Source organism: Heptranchias perlo, chromosome 14 (assembly GCF_035084215.1).
Source record: "Heptranchias perlo isolate sHepPer1 chromosome 14, sHepPer1.hap1, whole genome shotgun sequence".
Classification (NCBI taxonomy): Eukaryota; Metazoa; Chordata; class Chondrichthyes; order Hexanchiformes; family Hexanchidae; genus Heptranchias; species Heptranchias perlo.
Genome location: NC_090338.1, coordinates 44029800 through 44051269, shown reverse-complemented (window position 1 = coordinate 44051269; position 21470 = coordinate 44029800). Strand labels below are relative to the sequence as shown.

Sequence of the window (21470 nt, the reverse complement as noted above, 5' to 3'; positions counted from 1 at the left end):
AGTCCTCGTGGAGATGAAGTCCCGTCTTCGCACTGAGGACACCATCCAACGTGTTGTGTGGCACTACCACCGTGCTAAATGGGATAGATTCGGAACAGATCTAGCAGCTCAAAACTGGGCATCCATGAGGTGCTGTGGGCCATCAGCAGCAGCAGAATTGTATTCCAGCACAATCTGTAACCTCATGGCCCGGCATATTCCTCACTCTACCATTACCAACAAGCCAGGGGATCAACCCTGGTTCAATGAGGAGTGTAGAAGAGCATGCCAGGAGCAGCACCAGGCGTACCTAAAAATGAGGTGCCAACCTGGTGAAGCTACAACTCAGGACTACATGCATGCTAAACAGCGGAAGCAACATGCTATAGACAGAGCTAAGCGATTCCACAACCAACGGATCAGATCAAAGCTCTGCAGTCCTGCCACATCCAGTCGTGAATGGTGGTGGACAATTAAACAACTAACGGGAGGAGGAGGCTCTGCAAACATCCCCATTCTCAATGATGGCGGAGTCCAGCACGTGAGTGCAAAAGACAAGGCTGAAGCGTTTGCAACCATCTTCAGCCAGAAGTGCCGAGTGGATGATCCATCTCAGCCTCCTCCCGATATCCCCACCATCACGGAAGCCAGTCTTCGGCCAATTCGATTCACTCCACGTGATATCAAGAAACGGCTGAGTGCACTGGATACAGCAAAGGCTACGGGCCCCGACAACATCCCAGCTGTAGTGCTGAAGAGTTGTGCTCCAGAACTAGCTGCGCCTCTAGCCAAGCTGTTCCAGTACAGCTACAACACTGGCATCTACCCGACAATGTGGAAAATTGCCCAGGTATGTCCTGTCCACAAAAAGCAGGACAAATCCAATCCGGCCAATTACCGCCCCATCAGTCTACTCTCAATTATCAGCAAAGTGATGGAAGGTGTCGTCGACAGTGCTATCAAGCGGCACTTACTCACCAATAACCTGCTCACCGATGCTCAGTTTGGGTTCCGCCAGGACCACTCGGCTCCAGACCTCATTACAGCCTTGGTCCAAACATGGACAAAAGAGCTGAATTCCAGAGGTGAGGTGAGAGTGACTGCCCTTGACATCAAGGCAGCATTTGACTGAGTGTGGCACCAAGGAGCTCTAGTAAAATTGAAGTCAATGGGAATCAGGGGGAAAACTCTCCAGTGGCTGGAGTCATACCTAGCACAAAGGAAGATGGTAGTGGTTGTTGGAGGCCAATCATCTCAGCCCCAGGGCATTGCTGCAGGAGTTCCTCAGGGCAGTGTCCTAGGCCCAACCATCTTCAGCTGCTTCATCAATGACCTTCCCTCCATCATAAGGTCAGAAATGGGGATGTTCGCTGATGACTGCACAGTGTTCAGTTCCATTCGCAACCCCTCAGATAATGAAGCAGTCCGAGCCTGCATGCAGCAAAACCTGGACAACATCCAGGCTTGGGTTGATAAGTGGCAAGTAACATTCGCGCCAGATAAGTGCCAGGCAATGACCATCTCCAACAAGAGAGTGTCTAACCACCTCCCCTTGACATTCAACGGCATTACCATCGCCGAATCCCCCACCATCAACATCCTGGGGGTTACCATTGACCAGAAACTTAACTGGACCAGCTATATAAATACTGTGGCTACGAGAGCAGGTCAGAGGCTGGGTATTCTGCGGCGAGTGACTCACCTCCTGACTCCCCAAAGCCTTTCCACCATCTACAAGGCACAAGTCAGGAGTGTGATGGAATACTCTCCACTTGCCTGGATGAGTGCAGCTCCAACAACACTCAAGAAGCTCGACACCATCCAAGATAAAGCAGCCCGCTTGATTGGCACCCCATCCACCACCCTAAACATTCACTCCCTTCACCACCGGCGCACTGTGGCTGCAGTGTGCACCATCCACAGGATGCACTGCAGCAACTCGCCAAGGCTTCTTCGACAGCACCTCCCAAACCCGCAACATCTACCACCTAGAAGGACAAGAGCAGCAGGCGCATGGGAACAATACCACCAGCACTTTCCCCTCCAAGTCACACACCATCCCGACTTGGAAATATATCGCCGTTCCTTCATTGTCGCTGGGTCAAAATCCTGGAACTCCCTTCCTAACAGCACTGTGGGTGAACCGTCACCACACGGACTGCAGCGGTTCAAGAAGGCGGCTCACCACCACCTTCTCGAGGGCAATTGGGGATGGGCAATAAATGCCGGCCTTGCCAGCGACGCCCACATCCCGTGAACGAATAAAAAAAAAATTAGCCTAACATCTGTCATTGGGAAAATGCTAGAATCAATTATTAAGGAAATAGTAGCAGGACATTTAGAGACTCAAAATAAAATCAAGGAGAGTCAACATGATTTTACGAAAGGGAAATCGTGTTTGACAAATTTCTTAGATTTCTTTGAGGAAGTAACGAGCAGTGTGACTAAAGGGGAACCAGTAGATGTAGTGTATTTGGATTTCCATAAGGCAGTTGATAAGGTGCCACATAAAAGGTTACTGCACAAGGTAAGAGCTCATGGTGTTGGGGGTAATATATTAGCATGGATAGAGGATTGGCTAACCAACAGAAAACAGAGAGTCGGGATAAAGGGGTCAGTTTCAGGATGGCAATCGATAACTAGTGGGGTACTGCAGGGATCAGTGCTGGGGCCTCAACTATTTACAATCTATATCAATGACTTGGATGAAGGAAGCGAGTGTACTGTGGCCAAATTTGCTGATGATACAAAGATAGTGGAAAAGTAAGTTGTGAGGAGGACATTGTGGTGCGTGAGGGCAGGTGGGGGGGCTCCAAAAATTGGGGAAATCCCGTTCGGATTCGGAAGCCCGCTCCATTCCACCGACTTTCGAGTTCCCCACAGATGTACCTGTGTGTGTGCGGATGTCCCAAAGATGATAGTTAAAGAGCCAAATGTACCTCATTGAGGTACTTCAGGCACTTTACTTGTGACAGATTACATGGTTAGAACGATTTTTAACTTACCTGGGTGGCTTCCCACAGCTTCTGATTCATGCCTGGTGAAACCAAACGTGAAGGGCCGGATCAGGCAAAAAGAAACAAAATAAATTACATAAAAAACCATTGCATTAAGTTAAAACACAAAATCAGTCTATCTTTCCACCCTTCTCCGATATCCAATGTCTCCCTCTCCGATCTTCCCCTCTTCACCCCCCCGATGTGCCCCTGATCTTCCCCTCTTAAGCCCCTGATGTCCCCCCCGATCTTCCCCTCTTCATCCCCCCCCGATGTCCCCCCAAACTCCTCTTATTCACCCCCCCCCCGATATTCCCCCAATCTCCCCTTCTTCACCCCCCCCGATCTTCCCCTGTCCCTCCCCAATCTTCCCCTCTCTCTCCTGATGTTCTCCTCTCCCCCCCAATCTCCCCCTCTCCCCCAATCTTCCCCTCCCCCCCAATCTCCCCTTCTTCACCCCCCCCACCCCGATCTCCCCCTCTCGATCGCATTGGAAACGGTAAGGTTTGTTTATTCGGGTTTGCCACGTGCCCCTTCACCACCATCACCCCCCCACCCCCCCGCTGCCAACCCAAGAAGTTAGCATACAGGTGCAGCAAGTAATTGGGAAGGCAATTGGAATATTGGCCTTTATTTCAAGGGGGATGGAGTATAAAAGCAGGGAAGTCTTGCTACATCTGTACAGAGTGCTGGTGAGACCACACCTGGAGTACTGCGTACAGTTTTGGTCCCCTCATTTAAGGAAGGATATACTTGCATTGGAGGCGGTTCAGAGAAGGTTCACTAGGTTGATTCCGGGTATGGAAGGGTTTTCTTATGAGGAAAGATTGAGCAGGTTGGGCCTATACTCACTGGAGTTTAGAAGAATGAGAGGAGATCTTATTGAAACATATAAGATTCTGAGGGGGCTTGACAGGGTAAATGCTGAGAGGATGTTTCCCCTCATGGGGGAAATCTAGAACTAAGGGGCATCGTCTCAGAATAAGGGGTTGTCCATTTAAGATGGAGATGAGGAGAAATTTCTTCTCTCAGAGGGTTGTGAACCTTTGGAATTCTTTGCCCCAAAGGGCGGTAGAGGCTGAGTCATTGAATATATTCAAGGCTGCGTTAGACAAATTTTTGATCAGCAAGGGAGTCAAAGGATATGGGGAACGGGCGGGAAAGTGGAATTGAGGCCAGAATCAGATCAGCTATGATCTCATTGAATGGCGGAGGAGGCTCGAAGGGCCAAATGGCCTACTCCTGCTCTTATCTCTTATGTTCTCTTGTGTTATGTTCATACTAATACAAATAAGGCTACACCACCTCCCTATCTTTCCTAAAACAGTTATAACCTGCAATATGGTATTCAGCACTATCATTTAAATCTAGCCATGTCTCAGTAACACTTATAACTTCTGGGTTTTCTAATGCTGCATAAGATTGTAGTTCCAACAGCCTGTTTCCAAGACTTACTACATTAGCATAGAAGCATTTCAATGATTTGTCAGTTCACTGACTCTTTAGAAAATCTGGGTAGACTATTAGTGCTACCGACCCCAGTAAAACTACTGGCTGGTTTATTTATTCTAACCCTTGGCTCAATTGGTTTAAATGATCCCCAAAGGTTACCTCAAGATTCTTGGCCAACATCTGTGCACCCAGGAAGTTAAGATAGAGGCCATTCCTCCTAAAAAACTTACCTTGCCACTGAAAAATTTCCCAGTTGTCAATAAAAGTAAGTCCCCTCTTCTTACATAGGTCCTTGAGGTTGAGTCCAATGATTCTGCTGTTCCTTTCTGCAGAACCCCGTAATACTGGAAGGAGGCCAGAGATGACCACCTTTGCTCCCTTATCCTTTAGTGCATGCACCAACTTCCTGTGGTTGTCCTGCAAGAGAAAGGACTTTTTATCCATTACATCATTTGTTCCCACATGCAATGCCATGATGGTTCCATGTTGCTCACCTTTCATGAGGTCATCCACTCTGTCGTGAAGATCATTGACTTTGGCTCCTGGCAAACAGAAAATCGCATGGGACAAAGCCTTGTCTCTGCATACGTAGTGTCGGTGTGCATAACAATGGAGTCCCCGATGACTAGAGCCCTCTGTCCTACCCGCCTCTCTTTCTTTGACTGTGCTTTTCTGTTCTGCTTTGCCTTGCATCGTTGTCTTTTGGAGGTAACGTGGGTTGTGCTGTCGGGCGTGGCTGTCTACTGTATTGGAATCAGTCTCTTCCTGTGCGAGAGCTGAAAATCTGTTCTAGGAGGCAAAATCCAGAGTACAGAATTGATATCCAACTTTAGAGATAAACCAAGAAAAGCACCTAGCTGCTTAATATTTGTCTTTGGTGCATGGCAGACTCGAACTACAAGGCACTACTGATAACGCGTAAACAGACCAAAAGCTGTTTATTATAGTTGGGATGTGGAGATGCCGGTGATGGACTGGGGTTGACAATTGTAAACAATTTTACAACACCAAGTTATAGTCCAGCAATTTTATTTTAAATTCACAAGCTTTCGTTTACCTGAGGAAGGAGGAAGCCTCCGAAAGCTTGTGAATTTAAAATAAAATTGCTGGACTATAACTTGGTGTTGTAAAATTGTTTACTATTATAGTTGGAGCATGGCTATAATCAGATTTCAGTGATACTTTTGTTGTATTTGGAGATGGTGTGTGGCAAGAATTACCTGGATGATATAAGTGTTAGTTGTGACTCATGCTACAAAGTAAATGTAACAGTGGCATTTGCATGTGATGAGAGCAGGGAAGCTTAGCAAATAAATAATGCAGGCAGCACCATGTTGGTAGATTTTACACCATGGAGACAATCTTGCATGTGAATCAGTTTAGCACCAACTCCTTTCAAAGGGTGTGATTACCCTCTATCCCCTGGATATTGCACTCCCTGCAACAAAACACCCACTTCCCCAGACATTGCAGTCACAGGTCCAGCTACTTAGGTGGTTTTGAAAAATGGACCCAGCATTGCAATGATATTTACAATTATAGTTAAAATTAAGACATAACCTTAATACTTTAGAGGGTTGAAAATTCATTGGAATTCTTTGTAGAAACCTGTGATAAGCAGGCTAAATTTATAATGTAACCAAACGTGTCTTAATTATTACTTGACTTAATAATTAATTTTGTATCTTTTTGTTGGACAGAATGAAACTAAAGGTGCAACTCTATTTAATGTTGAAGCAGTGGATAGTGATGAAGGGCTTTCTGGAGCAGTAAAGTATAACATTGTGGAAGTAAGTAGAATATTACATGAAATGTGAGAGATTGCAACAAATCTGATTTAATTTGCATTATGTGTTGCTTCTGGCTTCCTGAGTGGTGTGACAACACTTTCTGTTAAAAATACTATTGAACAGTAGTCGGCTTTGAGTAAGCTGCTATTTGACATGATCCAACTTTCCTTTTGGAACAATTGCTCCATCAGTGATCAAAATAAATGTTGAACTTTTGTTTTGAACAGGGAGCTAGAACATATGAAAGGCAAATCAAGGCCCATCCTATTGCACCAATGATTTATCTTCATTAACTTTGTGAAAATATTCCAAATCAATATACGTTGCACTCTTCATCTAGCTGTGCCATACTGAGTTCGGAATATCTAATTCTGAAAACAAGTGTAAGATGTTCCGAAAAGTGGAAAATATTCCAACACAAACATCACTCACTTAAATGAGCATAAAAATCACCATTAAATAACAAAATATTTTGCACCAATCTATGACTGATTGTTAGTAACTGACCAAAAGAAACATCTAAACTACAGTACAAGGCTATAAACGAATGCGAGATGCCAACATCTGCACACCATATACAGCAACAGACTCACCTCACCCAATTCCAATATGCTTATGTGATCTAACCGATAAATGTCACATAAGACCCTCCCCGTTACTTGTTTATTTTCCCTTAAGAGCCATTTTTTGTTTTTATAGCAATTTTTCATGCCAGTACCTTAGCCATTGTACAAACAGAACACCACACGCAAGCCCAACTGAAGACAAGTTACTCATGACCTTGCTGCTCTTGTGTTATGTGACTGGTTCCACTCACTGTATGAGTCATAAAGCAATGAGTCATATACCATTTAATATTCTCTAAATTGCTGAATAAATTCTATTTCTTACCATGTTACAGGTTCTGCCAGATGCCCCTTATCTTTTTGTAATTCATCAGAATGGAAATGTTACTTTGAATGGTACACTGAGTTACGCAGAGAAAAGCACATTTTATCAGTTAAAGATCGAAGCTTCAGTAAGATTAAATAATTTCTATTGAGATATCTTATTTCTTACTCTAATTGTTTGTGTTGTGAATAATTTACTATTTGTTTTATAGGACTATGGTGGAATGTATAATGGATCATCTGTTGTTCGAAACTCCTCTGCGTTTGCATTTATTTATGTAGACGATGTCCCTGACAGGAAGCCCATATTTCTGAATATCCCTTATCAAACGTCAGTCCCTGAGAATTCTGCAGTGGTATGTATGAGAAGCTATTTCACCTTGTCCAGAACAGTAGATCCAAAGGAACGGCCTGCGCTTGAAGGGTGGTATACTCAAAATTAATCTGCGGAAACAATGGGATCGATATTAACGGGGAACTTGGGAGGTTTGGGGGGTCAGTTGAAATTGGCCGAAGAACCCGGCAAGATCGGGAATGTGGAGGCCTTGCTGATCTTAACGGCAGGGCCTAATATACATATTGTAGGGCTGCTTCCTGTCCCGCTGTCAGCCAAAAGGACAACCTGGTCGAGGGGCGGGAGGGAAAACTAGCGCCAGGAGGTTGCAGCGGGAGACCCTTGGGGACAGTCCCCAGCACTGGGAAGGGTGCAATCGAGAGGGCTGAGGGGAGGCCTGCGATTGAGAGGGCTGGGATGAGGCTGGTGATCGGGAGGGGTGGGGGCGAGGAGGCTGGAGATCGGGGATGGGGGAGGCCAAAGGCTTCCTTGAGGGGCTTGGTGGGAGCAGTCCTGCTTCTCCTGGCCCAGAAGGAGTGCTAAAAGAGCCACTTACCTTGGGGAGCCGGCAGCTCCCGCCTCAGGTCAGCTGCTGGGAACCCCACAGGTCAGGCCTCCCTCTCGCTTATTGTTAAATTTAAGCCGCGGTGCCGATGATGTCATCAGGCTGCGACTTTGGTATGTTAATTAGGCCCCCGCCTGCCTTTTGTGGAAGCCTCGTCCATCACCTGATTACTGCACTTTAAAATTTAAAGGGGCAGGAATGAGGTCAGGTTGGGGTTGGGTTGCCCAACCCTGATATTTTAACTCCCATCCCCGACCCTCTTCCCCCTCCCATCGGGGCGAGGGGGTGCTGGGTTAAAATTGAGGCCAATATTTCAGTAAGTGAGCGGTCAATCTGTGGAACTGACTCCCCAGGGAGACAATGGAAGCAGTTAGTATTGATTCATTCAAATACAAATTAGATAGATTTCTTTCAGAAAATAAGATTTTGGGATACGGTATATGAGTAATTTGAGACATGGCGTGGTAAGTGTAGCTGCTTGGGAGGAACAGGGGACTTTTGGATCTGTGATTCCCATTGGAGTTTTACTCATATCATTTCCGGGTCTGTTGTGCACTAATTGATTAGTCAACAACTTCATTATCATTGTATCATGTGTCTACCAGGATGGCAGAAGGCCAACTGGATGGACCTTGGTCTTTTTTCGTCTTGCAATTCTTATGTTCTTATTTCCATTAATAACAAATACTCATTATTTTTCCATTGGATGGCGCTTGAAACTACAGTTTAGCACAGACAAAATTATTCTGAGTTAAATCATAAGAAAATCAGTTTATAGAGTTCCAATAAGTTCTTACAGTCTCTTCAGTGGAATGTGATGAAAGCCAGCACGGATTTGTTAAAGGCAAATCATGTTTGACTATTTTGATTGAGTTCTTTACTGAAGTAACAGAGAGGGTTGATGAGGGTAACGTGGTTGATGTTGTGTATATGAACTTTCAAAAGGCGTTTGATAAAGTACTACATAATAGACTTGTTAGCAAAATTGAAGCCCATGGGATTAAGGGGACAGTAGCTGCATGAATACTAAATTGGCTAAAGGACAGAAAGCAGAGAGTAGTGGTGAACAGTTGTTTTTCAGACTGGGAGGAAGTGTGCAATGGTGTCCCCCAGGGGTCAGTATTGGGACCACTGCTCTTTTTGAAATATATTAATGACCCAGACTTGGGTATACAGGGCATACTTTCCAAATTTGCAGATGACAGGAAACGTGGAAATGTAGTAAACAGGGAGGAGGATAGTAACATACTTCAGGAGGACATAGACATACTGGTGAAATGGGCAGACAAATAGCAGATGAAATTTAACGCAGAGAAGTGTGAAGTGATTCATTTTGATAGGAAGAATGAGGAGGGGCAATATAAACTAAATGGTACAATTTTAAAGGGAAGTGCAAGAACAGAGAAATCTGGGGGTGCATGTACACAAGCCTTTGAAGGTGGCAGAACAAGTTGAGAAGGCTGTTAAAAAGGCATATGGGATCCTTGGCTTTATAAATAGAGGCACAGAGTACAAAAGCAAGGAAGTTATGCTAATTCTTTATAAAGCACTGGTTAGGCCCCATCTGGTGTATTGTGGTCAAATCTGAGCACCACACTTAAGGAAGGATGTCAAGGCCTTAGAGAGGGTGCAGAAGAGATTTACTCGAATTATACCAGGGATGACGGACTTCAGTTGCGTGAAGAGATTAGAGAAACTGGGGTTGTTCTCCTTAGAGCAGAGAAGGTTAAGGGAAGATTTGATAGAGTAAATAAGTAGAAACTGTATTCAGTGGCAGAAGGGTCAGTAACCACAGGACACAGATTTAGGGTAATTGGCAAAAGAACCAGAGGCAACATGAGGAAAAAAATGTTGATGCAGTGAATTGTTATGATCTGGAATCCACTGCCTGAAAGAGTGCTGGCAGTTGATTCAATAATAACTTTCAAAAGGAAATTGGATAAATACTTGAAGGGGAAAAATTTGGAAGGCTATGGGGAAAGAGCAGAGAAATGGGACTAATTGGATAGCTCATTCAAAGAGCCAGCACAGGCACGATGGGCCAAATGGCCTGCTCCTGTGCTGTACCTACTATGATATGATTCTATGATTAATGTATCAAAATGCAGGGTTACCATGCTTTAATACTTGTTTACCACAACTCATTATTCCTGGCTGTTAATTTCAAAGGATGTCTGGGATTGAAAACCATTGGCCTTTTAAACCTGCAGTTCACATTCACGATTAATTTAGGAAGGGTATCTTCCTAAAGTGTCCTGAAAAACGTAAATCCCACAGAGTCAAATCAGGGATATCCAATATGGCAAGAAGCTCCGAATGTAAAACTTAGAGTCAATTCAGTGACTTCATCATATTGGAAACTCCGTGAAGTTTTCATCTTGTCAAATGAGTTCTTTAACATTGATCCACAATTTAGCTCTCAATTGGTATTAATGCTAATTCTGGTGGTATGCTGTCCTGCACTGAGCAGCCTATTATCAGAATGAGAAAATGGAATCATAGTCTGTCAGTGTACCATGAAAAATAAAAAGAGTAATATTATTTTGTAAAAATCCCCTGCCACCTTCTTCCTGTCTCGTAGCCCCTTTCTGATGCATGCCTCGCATCAATCAAGGGAGCACCCAAGAGGTAAGGTTGTTCATTTTGTTTTACAGTGCTTCCTTCCAAACATCAACTAAATAATTTGGAAACTCCTGTGATGCAGCAGGCAAGAGTTTATTGTTCAAGTTTCATATTTTTATGATAAACTGAGCTACTGTTTGAACTCATAAAACATCAGAAGAGGAAAATAGAAGACCATTCAAAGAGGCAGCAGAGGATCTGGTTTGGTTTTTCTGAATTTTTCTATTCACATCAAGCATGAAAGGTATTTGGCTTACACAGATTGTATCAGAAAATTAAAAGCAATGTGCTTCACAAGTATCAAGAGAACACTCCTGGCTCACAGATATTTGTGCAGCTAATTGAAGAAATGGAATTGGAAATAAGTGCTCACATGCTGCTAATGTTTTTTAGAACTGGTTAGCCAAATGTGGCATTAACATATTGCTGACTGCTTCCTCACAGTGATGCTGTGTGCTCAATTTTTACAAAATTTATTGGTAATTTTGCTATTAACCCTTCTTTGAACGCTGTGTTTCATCACTCATTTCAATTCAGGTCCAATTTGTTTAATGAAATGATAATACGCACCTCAGGGATCTGGCCAAAGCAGACTTTCAGTGTCATTTTAAAATAAGCAAATTTAGGACAATATTTAAAAAAAATACAAAAACCATTATGAACGGAGATTAAGTTAAATACATATTGAAACAATACCTAGATTTGCTTCAGTGCATTGTTCCTGTATTTCTAGTAAAAACTGCCCCAAAGTGTCAAGTGAGAGATAGACTGAGTTTTAAAGCCTGGTAGCATTGCATTTTAATACATTAATCATAGTATCATAGTGTCATAGTAGGTACAGCACTGGGGGAGGCCATTTGGCCCATCGTGCCTGTACCAGCTCTTTGAAAGAGCTATCTAATTAGTCACATTCCCCAGCTCTTTCTCCATAGCCTTGTAAACGTTTTCCCTTCAGGTATTTATCTAATTCCCTTTTGAAAGTTACTATTGAATCTGCTTTCAGGCAGTGCATTCCAGATCATTGCAACTCACTGTATAAAAAAATGTTTCCTCAAGTCGCCTCTGGCTCTTTTGCTGATCACCTTAAATCTGCATCCTCTGGTTACCGACCCTTCTGCCATTGGAAACAGTTTCTCCTTATTTACTCTATCAAAACCATTCATAATCTTGAACACCTCTATCAAATCTCCCCTTAACCTTCTCTGTTCTAAGGATAACAACCCCAGCTTCTCCAGTATCTCCACATAACTGAAGTCCCTCATCCCTGGTACCAGTCTAGTAAATTTCTTCTGGACCCTCTCTAAGGCTCTGACGTCCTTCCTAAAGTGTGGTTCCTAGAATTGAACGCAATACTCCCGCTAAGGCTTAACCAGTGTTTTATAAAGGTTTAGCATAACTTCCTTGCTTTTGTATGCTATGCCTCAATTAATAAAGCCCAGAATCACATATGCTTTTTTAACAGCCTGCACAACTTGTCCTGCCACCTCCAAAGATTTGTGTATGTGCACCCCAAGGTCTCTCTGTTGTAGCATTTAGTTTATATTGCCTCTCCTCATTCTTCCTACCAAAATGCATCACTTCACACTTCTCTGCATTAACTTTCATCTGCCATTTGTCTGCCCATTTCACCAGACTGTCTATGTCCTCCTGAAGTGTGTTACTATCCTCCACATTGTTTACTACATTTCCGAGTTTTGTGACATCTGCAAAATTTGAAATTTAACCCTCTATAAGAACATAAGAAATAGAAGCAGGTGTAGGCCATACGGCCCCTCAAGCCTGAGCATGGCTGACCTTCGACCTCACTTTCACTTTCCTGCCCGATCCCCATATCCCTTGATTCTCTTAGAATCCAAAAATCTATCGATCTCAGCCTTGAATATGCTCAACCACTGAGCATCCAAAGCCCTCTGGGGTAAAGAATTCCAAAGATTCACCACCCTCTGAGTGAAGAAATTCCTCCTCATCTCAGTCCTAAGTGGCCGACCCTTTATCCTGAGATTATGCCCCCTAGTTCTAAATTCTCCAGCCAGGGAAATAGCCTCTTAGCATCGACCCTGTCGATCCCTTTAAGAATTTTATACGTTTCAATGAGATCACCTCTCATTCTTCTAACCTCCAGAGAATATAGACCCATTTTACTCAATCTCTCCTCATAGGACAACCCTCTCATCCCAGGAATCAATCTAGCGAACCTTGTTGTACGCCTCTAAGGCAAGTGTCCTTCCTTAGGTAAGGAGACCAAAACTGTACACAGTACTCCAGGTGTGGTCTCACCAAGGCACTGTACAATTGTAACAAGACTAACTTACTCTTGTACTCCAACCTAAGTCCAGATCATTAATATATATCAAAAAGATGAGTGGTCATAATACTGACCCCTAAGAACATTACTGGATACTTCCCTCCAGTCTGAAAAACAACCGTTCACCATTACTCTCTGCTTTCTTTCCCTTAGCCAATTTTGTATCCATGCTGCCACTGTCTCTTTAATCCCATGGGCTTTAATTTTGCTAACAAGTCTATTATGTGGTACTTTATCAAATGCCTTTTGAAAGTCCATATACACAACATCAACTGCACTATCCTCATCAACTCTTTCCATTACTTCATCAAAGAACTCAATCAATTTAGCCAAACACAATTTTCCTTTAACAAATCCATGTTGACTTTCATTTATTAGCCCATACTTTTCCAAGTGCCAATTAATTTTGTCCCAGATTATTATCTCTAAAACTTTCCTCACCACCGACTTCAGGCTGACTGGCCTGTAATTGCTCTCTCCCCTTTTTTGAACAGTGATGTAACATTTCCAATCCTCCAGTCCTCCGGCACCTTCCCCATTTTTAAGTAGGATTAGAAAATTCGAAGATTTTGGCCAGAGCCTCCGGAATTTGCACCCTTACTTCCCTCAGCATCATCTCTTTTAGTAATTTAGTAACTCAGCCATGCCCTCTGCCTCCACAAGAAGATCTCCTTTTTTGTCTCCAAATGGTCCCACCTTTCCTTTGACTACCCTTTTACTATTTATATGTTTATAAAAGACTTGGGTCCCTAATTTGGGCCGTGTAGCATCCGTTGTTTCGGCGCTACACAGCCTCTCTGACATCCAAGATGGCGTCTTGGATGCGTACACTGTTTAACATGACGTATGCGGGACGCCATCTTGTTATAGGAGTTAGCGCTGGCGCAGCTAACGAATGCTGGAATCATGTAAAGTAGGGAGAAAATGGCTTCAATCAGTATGCAACGCTGATTTAAAGGCGTAGACACCATTTTGGTACTTAACGCACAGTCTTAACCCCGACCATCTGAACATGCCTTAGAGTGCCTGGAGGACCCCCCCCACCAGCGCTATTTAAAGGGACCATGCAGGATTTACAGGTTAGTGGCTGGATTATTGCTTCTGGCTGCTGAGATATTTGTAACTGTCTTTGGAGGTCTCCTAGACTTGAATACTAGGACCTGGGGATATAGCCTAACATTTAGAGCCAGGATGTGCAGGAGTGAAGTTAGGAAATGCTTCTACATGCAAAGGGTGGGAGATGTTTGAAACGCTTTTCTGCAGACGGCAGATGATGCTAGCTCACTTGTGAATGTTAAATCTGAGATTGATAGATTTCTGTGAATCAAGGGTATTGAGGGATATGGGGGCTAAGGCTGGTATATGGAGTGAGGTCACAGGTCCACCATGATCTCGTTGAATGGTGGAACAGGCTCGACAGGCTAAATGCCACTGCCACTTGCTGCCTCCTGATTTGCACCACCTTCTCCTGCAAGAAAGCGGGATGTGTGTCTGGATGTTGCGCCTGTCATGGGTGAATAGCTGCCAATGTCTGTGGCCTGTGAGTTGTGGGTGGGCAGCTTGCAACAGTGGTAATGTGTAAGGGTGAGAGGAAGCATCTGGTTGGAAGAGTTGAGTACTGATGGAAAGAGTTTGTTGGTATGTGGGTGATGGGGGGTATAGTGCGTGGTGCAGTTGGTAGGAGACGCCACTTGATAGTTGACCTCACTCACCTTGACCACTCATGTCAAAGCATTGAACTTCTTCCTGCACTGCATCCATGTTCATGATGCTGTGCGCCTGGCATTGACTTTGTCCCCCTCTGCCTCCCACTGCCTTTTGGATATATGTCTGGCGGACCTCTTGCCCCCCCCCCCCAACTGTGGATATAGGATGTCCCTCCTTCTGTCCACCTCTTGCACCAAAGTCTCCAGTGCATCAGCAGAGAACCTTAGTGCACACACTCTCGCAGATCTGGTACCAACTCAGATCGGCAGATTGGTGAGGTCTGGTGTACAGATTGGAGGATGTGGGATTTAGTAGTGTGCAACCTTTATTCAATGTTTTAACATAACTCATCAGTGTGTAAACATAGGGATGGGACCTGCATCTGTGTTTTACATGTGCAATGTCTGATCTCCGTTCAGACTCCGTGTTATTTTCAGCAAATAGCAGGTACCAGCTACCTTTAAGAGATTTCTAAGAAACATCCTCCCTTTAAGAGATTGAGCTCCCCCAGGTGGTGGAAAGAGCAAATTGCATTGATTCCATGTGCAAGGACTGGAATGGAACGTTGATTGCAGGTAAGTCCTTGGGTGGGCCAAAACTTGAGTCCTGCCTGCGCAGGAGTCATTGGGTGGGGATAATAGCACATCACGCTACCTACACCCAAAAACGGCCCCTATCCAATTTTGTCCCCCTTTATATCTTCCAAAACTTCTGAGATAATAAATATTTGGATATTTCTACATTAATATAAATATAGATAACGCTGCTGCTCTCTAAGATACATTGATTATGGGTGCTCCAATAATACACCATATAAAGCAGCTGTCTGTAATACACCTTATATGTTTTTTATATGATTATAATTGACAGTTTTATAGATAATGTTTGGGGCAATAAAATGTAAATAAACACCTTCAGACATATAATGAAACAATGTGAAAGCCAACCCAAATAGAAGTGTTTTACTGGAAAGACCGATGTACTGAGTTATTTAATATCCTATAACATTGTCAATCATTTATGCAATTCCTGCAATGATCTGAATTAAATACAGAAATGTGTTTTGCATCTGAATTTCTTTTTCAGGGAACATCTGTATTTCGGGTTTCAGCCATAGATGGTGACAGAGGAATTAAAGATGAAATTACATATGCTATTCAAAGTAAGGCAAACAGGTTCTTTTGTAATGTATTATCACACTTATTTTTGATTCCAGGTGTCAACTTTATTGTGCAATTTTCTGTAAACTCCCTATGTTATAAAGTAAATAGGAACGTACACAGTAAGATAAAAATATTATTGATAAGGCAACAAAAGGAGGTCAGTCTATCACAATTCATTATTTTATAATCTTTTCTATTTTTATTCCACTGGCATTTCAATTTCCATAATGTTCCGATGCCTTTAGCACCAACCCAATCAGTGCAGCCGATAATAGTTTGCCATAGTGCTGGTTTAGATTTCTCTCTTCTTAATTCATTGATACTGTAAATATAAATAATTGGGCGGGAGTGGGACAAAAATTGCCCTCTGAGTTTTTTCATGAAAAAATAGTTTGTTATTTGTGTAAAATTTTAGCAATGCTTATTTCAGCCGTTACTTTTTATATGCAGGTTCAAAACCTCCAGGATTATTTCGCATTAATGCTCAAAGTGGAGATATATTTGTAAATGCCCTTCTCAACAGAGAGGAACTTCTTGACTTTAACACAATTGTTGAACTGCAGGTTATGGTAAGTAGAACTAGAATAGGAATAAATACTGTAAAACAGTTCATATATTCTATATATGTTATATTATTGAGGTGCCTTAACATATTAGTGCAAAACATTACATTCACCTGCGTACTGACATAATATTCAGGGAATGCATGATTAAAGCAAAAATATTTTTAGCAGAATTTTAAACAATTTCAATCCACCTCCTGGTAGAGTAAATACAGCAATTCAAAACTCATGGTAAGATTTTGCCTTGCTTGCTATGCCCTCCGCTTAAAGTATTCCTGTCAGCTGGGAGGTGATGAGGCTAGAGACCATTCAGGATTCCAGATATCATGAACAATATCAAAAGGTTAAAAAGTAGAATAATTATTATTAATTTATGATGGATAAACTATGGATAAACTTGGTCGAAAATGGAACCAAAAAAGACCAATTTTGGGGCGTGGAGTCCTGTGCCTGATATGCGCCCGCGTTACATACGGCACCACATTGGTAATCCACATAGGAACCATCGACATAGGTGGAACTAAGAATGAGGTTCTGCTGAGACAGTTTGAGGAGCTCAGGTCTAAATTAATAAGCAGAACCTCAAAAGTAATAATCTCTGGATTACTACCTGTGCCACGTGCAAATTGGCATAGGGACAAACAGATCAGAGAGTTAAATGCGTGGCTCAGAGTGGTGTGGGAGATAGGGGTTTCGATTCATGGGGCACTGGCACCAGTATTGGGGAAGGAGGGAGCTGTTCCGACGGGACAGGCTCCACTTAAACCGGGCTGGGACCACCATCCTGGTGAATCGAATAACTAGGGCTATAGATAGGGCTTTAAACTAAAAAGGTGGGGAGGGGGGAGGGGTCAGGTGAGGGGAAATTCAGACATCTAAGAGTGCATTGGATACAACAACGGCCAGGCTGTAGTGCTGAAGACTTGTGCTCCAGAACTAGCCGCGCCTCTAGCCAAACTGTTCCAGTACAGCTACAACACTGGCATCTACCCAACAATGTGGAAAATTGCCCAAGTATGTCCTGTCCACAAAAAGCAGGACAAATCCAATCTGGCCAATTACTGCCCCATCAGTCTATTCTCAATCATCAGCAAAGTGATGCAACATGTTGTTGACAGTGCTATCAAGTGGCACTTACTCACCAATAACCTGCTGACTGATGCTCAGTTTGGGTTCCGCCAGGACCACTCAGCTCCAGTCCTCATTACAGCCTTGGTCCAAACATGGACAAACAAGCTGAATTCCAGAGGTGAGGTGAGAGTGGCTGCCTTTGATATCAAGGCAGCATTTGACCGAGTGTGGCACCAAAGAGCCACAGTAAAATTGAAGTCAATGAGAATCGGGGGAAAACTCTCCAGTGGCTGGAGTCATACCTAGCACAAAGGAAGATGGTAGTGGTTGTTGGAGGCCAATCATCCCAGCCCCAGGACAATGCTCAGGGCAATATCCTTGGCCCAACCATCTTCAGCTGCTTCATCAATGACCTTCCCTCCATCATAAGGTCAGAAATGGGGATGTTCGCTGATGATTGCACAGTATTCAGTTCCATTTACAACAACTCAGATAATGAAGCAGTCCGTGCCTGAATGCAGCAAGACCTGGACAACATCCAGGCTTGGGCTCATAAGTGGCAAGTAACATTCGAGCCAGACAAGTGCCAGACAATGACCATCTCCAACAAGAGAGAGTCTAACCACCTCCCCTTGACATTCAACGGCATTACCATCGTCGAATTCCCACCATCAATATTCTGGGGGTCACCATTGACCAGAAACCTAACTGGACCAGCCACATAAATACTGTGGCTACAAGAGCAGGTCAGAGGCTGGGTATTCTGCAGAGAGTGACTCGCCTCCTGACTCCCCAAAGCCTTTCCACCATCTACAAGGCACAAGTCAGGAGTGTGATGGAATACTCTCCACTTGCCTGGATAAATGCAGCCCCATCAACACTCAAGAAACTCAACACCATCCAGGACAAAGCAACCTGCTTGATTGGTACCCCATCCACAACCCTAAACATTCACTCCATTCCATTACTGGCACACCATGGCTATAGTGTGTACCATCTACAGGGTGCACTGCATCAACACGCCAAGGCTTCTTCGACAGGACCTCCCAAATCCGCGACCTCTACCACCTAGAAGGACAAGGGCGGCAGGCTTATGGGAACAACACCACCTGCACATTCCCCTCCAAGTCACACACCATCCCGACTTGGAAATATATTGCCTTTACTTCATCGTCGCTGGGGCAAAATCCTAGAACTCCCTACCTAACAGCACTGTGGGAGAACCTTCACCACACAGACTGCAGTGGTTCAAGAAGGCGGCTCACCACCACCTTCTAAGGGCAATTAGGGATGGGCAACAAATGCTGGCCTTGCCAGTGATGCCCACATCCCAAGAACGAATAAAAACGAAATCTAATGAGAAAAGTTAAGACAATAGAATAGCATTGTGACTTGGGTAAAGATAACCAGCGTGTGGCAGGAAGGGACAGAGAGTTTACCAATAATAGTGCAACAACAAGTAAGGTCAAAGCAGGAAAAAATGGTAAAAAGTCAAAATTAAAGGCTCTTTATCCAAATGCACGGAGCATTCGTAACAAGATAGATGAATTAATTGCACAAATTGAGATAAATGGGTCTGACCTAATAGCCATTGCAGGGTACATGACAGTTAGAAAAGACAGGCAAAATGGAAAAGGAGGGGTTGTAGCCCTAATAATAAAGGATGATGGAAGGACAGTGGTGAGAAAGGATCTTGGCTCGGAACATCAGGAAATGGAATCAATATGGGTGGAAATTAGACATAACAAGTGGCAGAAAACACTGGTGGGAGTAGTTTATAGGCCCCCCAATAGTAGCTATACCATTGGACAGAGTATAAATCATGAAATAATGCGAGCTTGTAACAAAGGAAATGAAGTCATCATGGGGGACTTTAATCTGCATTTGGACTGGGCAAATCAAATTGGCAAAGAAGAGTTCATGGAATGTATTCGAGACGGTTTCCTAGAGCAATACATCATGGAACCAACCAGGGAACAGGCTATTTTAGATCTTGTATTATGTAATGAGATAGAGTTAATTAGTAATCTCGCTGTAAAAGAATCTCTGGGGAAGAGTGATCATAATATGATAGACTTTCACGTTCAGTTTAAAAGTAATGTATTTAAGTCAGAAACTAGAGTCTTATACTTAAATAAAGCCCATTACATAGGTATGAGGGGCGAGTTGCCAAAGGTAGATTGAGAAACTAAATTAAAGGGTTTGACAGTTGTAAAGCAATGGCAAACATTTAAAGAAATATTTCAATATTCTCAACAAGTATGCATTCCATTGAGAAATAAAAACTCCACCCGAACAGTGATCTGCCCATGGCTAACTAAAGAAGTTAAGGAAAGTATTAGATTGAAAGAAGAGGCCTATAATCTTGCCAAGAAGAGTAATAAGCCTGGGGATTGGGAGAGTTTTGGAAGCCAACATAGGATGACCAAAAAACTGATAAAAAGGAAGAAAATATAATACGAAAGTAAACGTGCAAGAAATATAAAAACGGATTGTAAGAGCTTCTACAAGTATGTAAATGGAAGAGAGCAACAAAAGTAAACATTGGTCCTTAGAGGCTGAGACAGGAGAAATTAAAATGGGGAATCAGGAAATGGCAGATGCGTAAAACAAATATTTTGCATCTGTCTTCACAGTAGAAGACACAAAAAGCATACGAAAAATAGTGGGGAATCAAGGGGTAAATGAAAGTGATGAACTTAAAACAATTAGTATCACTAGCAAAAAAGTACTGGACAAACTAATGGGACTAAAAGCCAACAAATCCCCGGGACCTGATGGCCTACATCCTAGGGTTCTAAATGAGGTGGCTGCAGAGATAGTGGATGCATTGGTTACGATCTTCCAAAATTCTCTAGATTCTGGAATGGTCCCAGTGGATTGGAAGGTAGCAAATGCTACCCCACTATTCAAGAAGGGTGGGGAGAGGAAACAGGGAACTACAGGCCAGTTAACCGGATATCGGTTGTCAGGGAAAATGCTGGATTCCATTATCAAGGAAGTGGTAACAGGGCACTTAGAAAATCATAATATGATTAGGCAGAGTCAACATGGTTTTATGAAAGGGAAATTGTGTTTGACAAATTTATTAGAGTTTTTTGAGGATGTAACTAGCAGGTTAGATAAAGGGGAACCAGTGGATATAGTATATTTGGATTTGCAAAAGGCATTCAATAAGGTGCCACATAAAAGGTTGTTACACAAGATAAGGGCTCATGGGGATGGGGGTAATATATGACCATGGATAGAGGATTGGTTAAAGGACAGAAAACAGAGAGTAGGGATAAATGGGTCATTTTCAGGTTGGCGGGCTGTAACTAGTGGAGTGTCGCAATGATCAGTGCTTGGGCCTCAGCTATTTACAATCTATATTAATGATTTAGATTAAGGGACCGAGTGTAATGTATCCAAGTTTGCTGATGATACAAAGCTAGGTGGGAAAGTAAGCTGTGAGGAGGACAAAAAGGGCTCAATTTTAAAATCAAATTGTGGGTGTGTTGGGGGCGGGGGGCTGCGAAAACGGCGAAAATCCCGAGCGGGTTCGGAAGCTGGCTCCAACTTGCCGACTTCCGGGTTCCCCACAGACGCGCCAGTGTGCGCGCCCGCTTCACGAATCAGGAAGTCCCGCCGGCAATTAAAGCCGGCAGGATGATAGTTAAAGAACCAAATGGTACTTTATTTCTGATGTAGTCGATAGTTAAAACGATTTTAAACTTACCTGGGCGGCTTTCCCACGGTTTCCAATTCATGCTTGGTAAAACCAGGCCGGATCAGGCAAAAATAAATGAAATAAATTAAATAAAAAACCATTGCACAAAGTTAAAAAACGAAATAAACCTACCTTTCCACCCTGCTCTGATGTCCGATGTCTCCCTCTCCGATGTCCCTCACAGCCCCCGATGTCTCCCTCTCCGCTATCCCTCTCCCACCCCCGATGTCTCCCTCTCCGATCTCCCCCTCTCCCTCCCTGATGTCCCTCTCAGATCTCCTCCTCTCCCCCCCATGTCCCTCTCAGATCTCCCCATCTTCCCCC

The 21470-nt window shown here is 43.4% G+C and overlaps 1 protein-coding gene across 1 annotated transcript in view; it reads left to right on the top strand.

Annotated features, from left to right (window-relative positions):
* The window catches only part of cdhr2 (cadherin related family member 2), a 122345-nt gene that overhangs the window by 45638 nt on the left and 55237 nt on the right, over window positions 1–21470 (top strand). The window contains exons 7-11 of the mRNA XM_067996362.1: window positions 6128–6217; window positions 7119–7235; window positions 7320–7463; window positions 15727–15802; window positions 16254–16372. Coding sequence (XP_067852463.1) covers window positions 6128–6217; window positions 7119–7235; window positions 7320–7463; window positions 15727–15802; window positions 16254–16372 — 546 coding nt within the window. The remainder of the gene's footprint in view (window positions 1–6127; window positions 6218–7118; window positions 7236–7319; window positions 7464–15726; window positions 15803–16253; window positions 16373–21470) is intronic.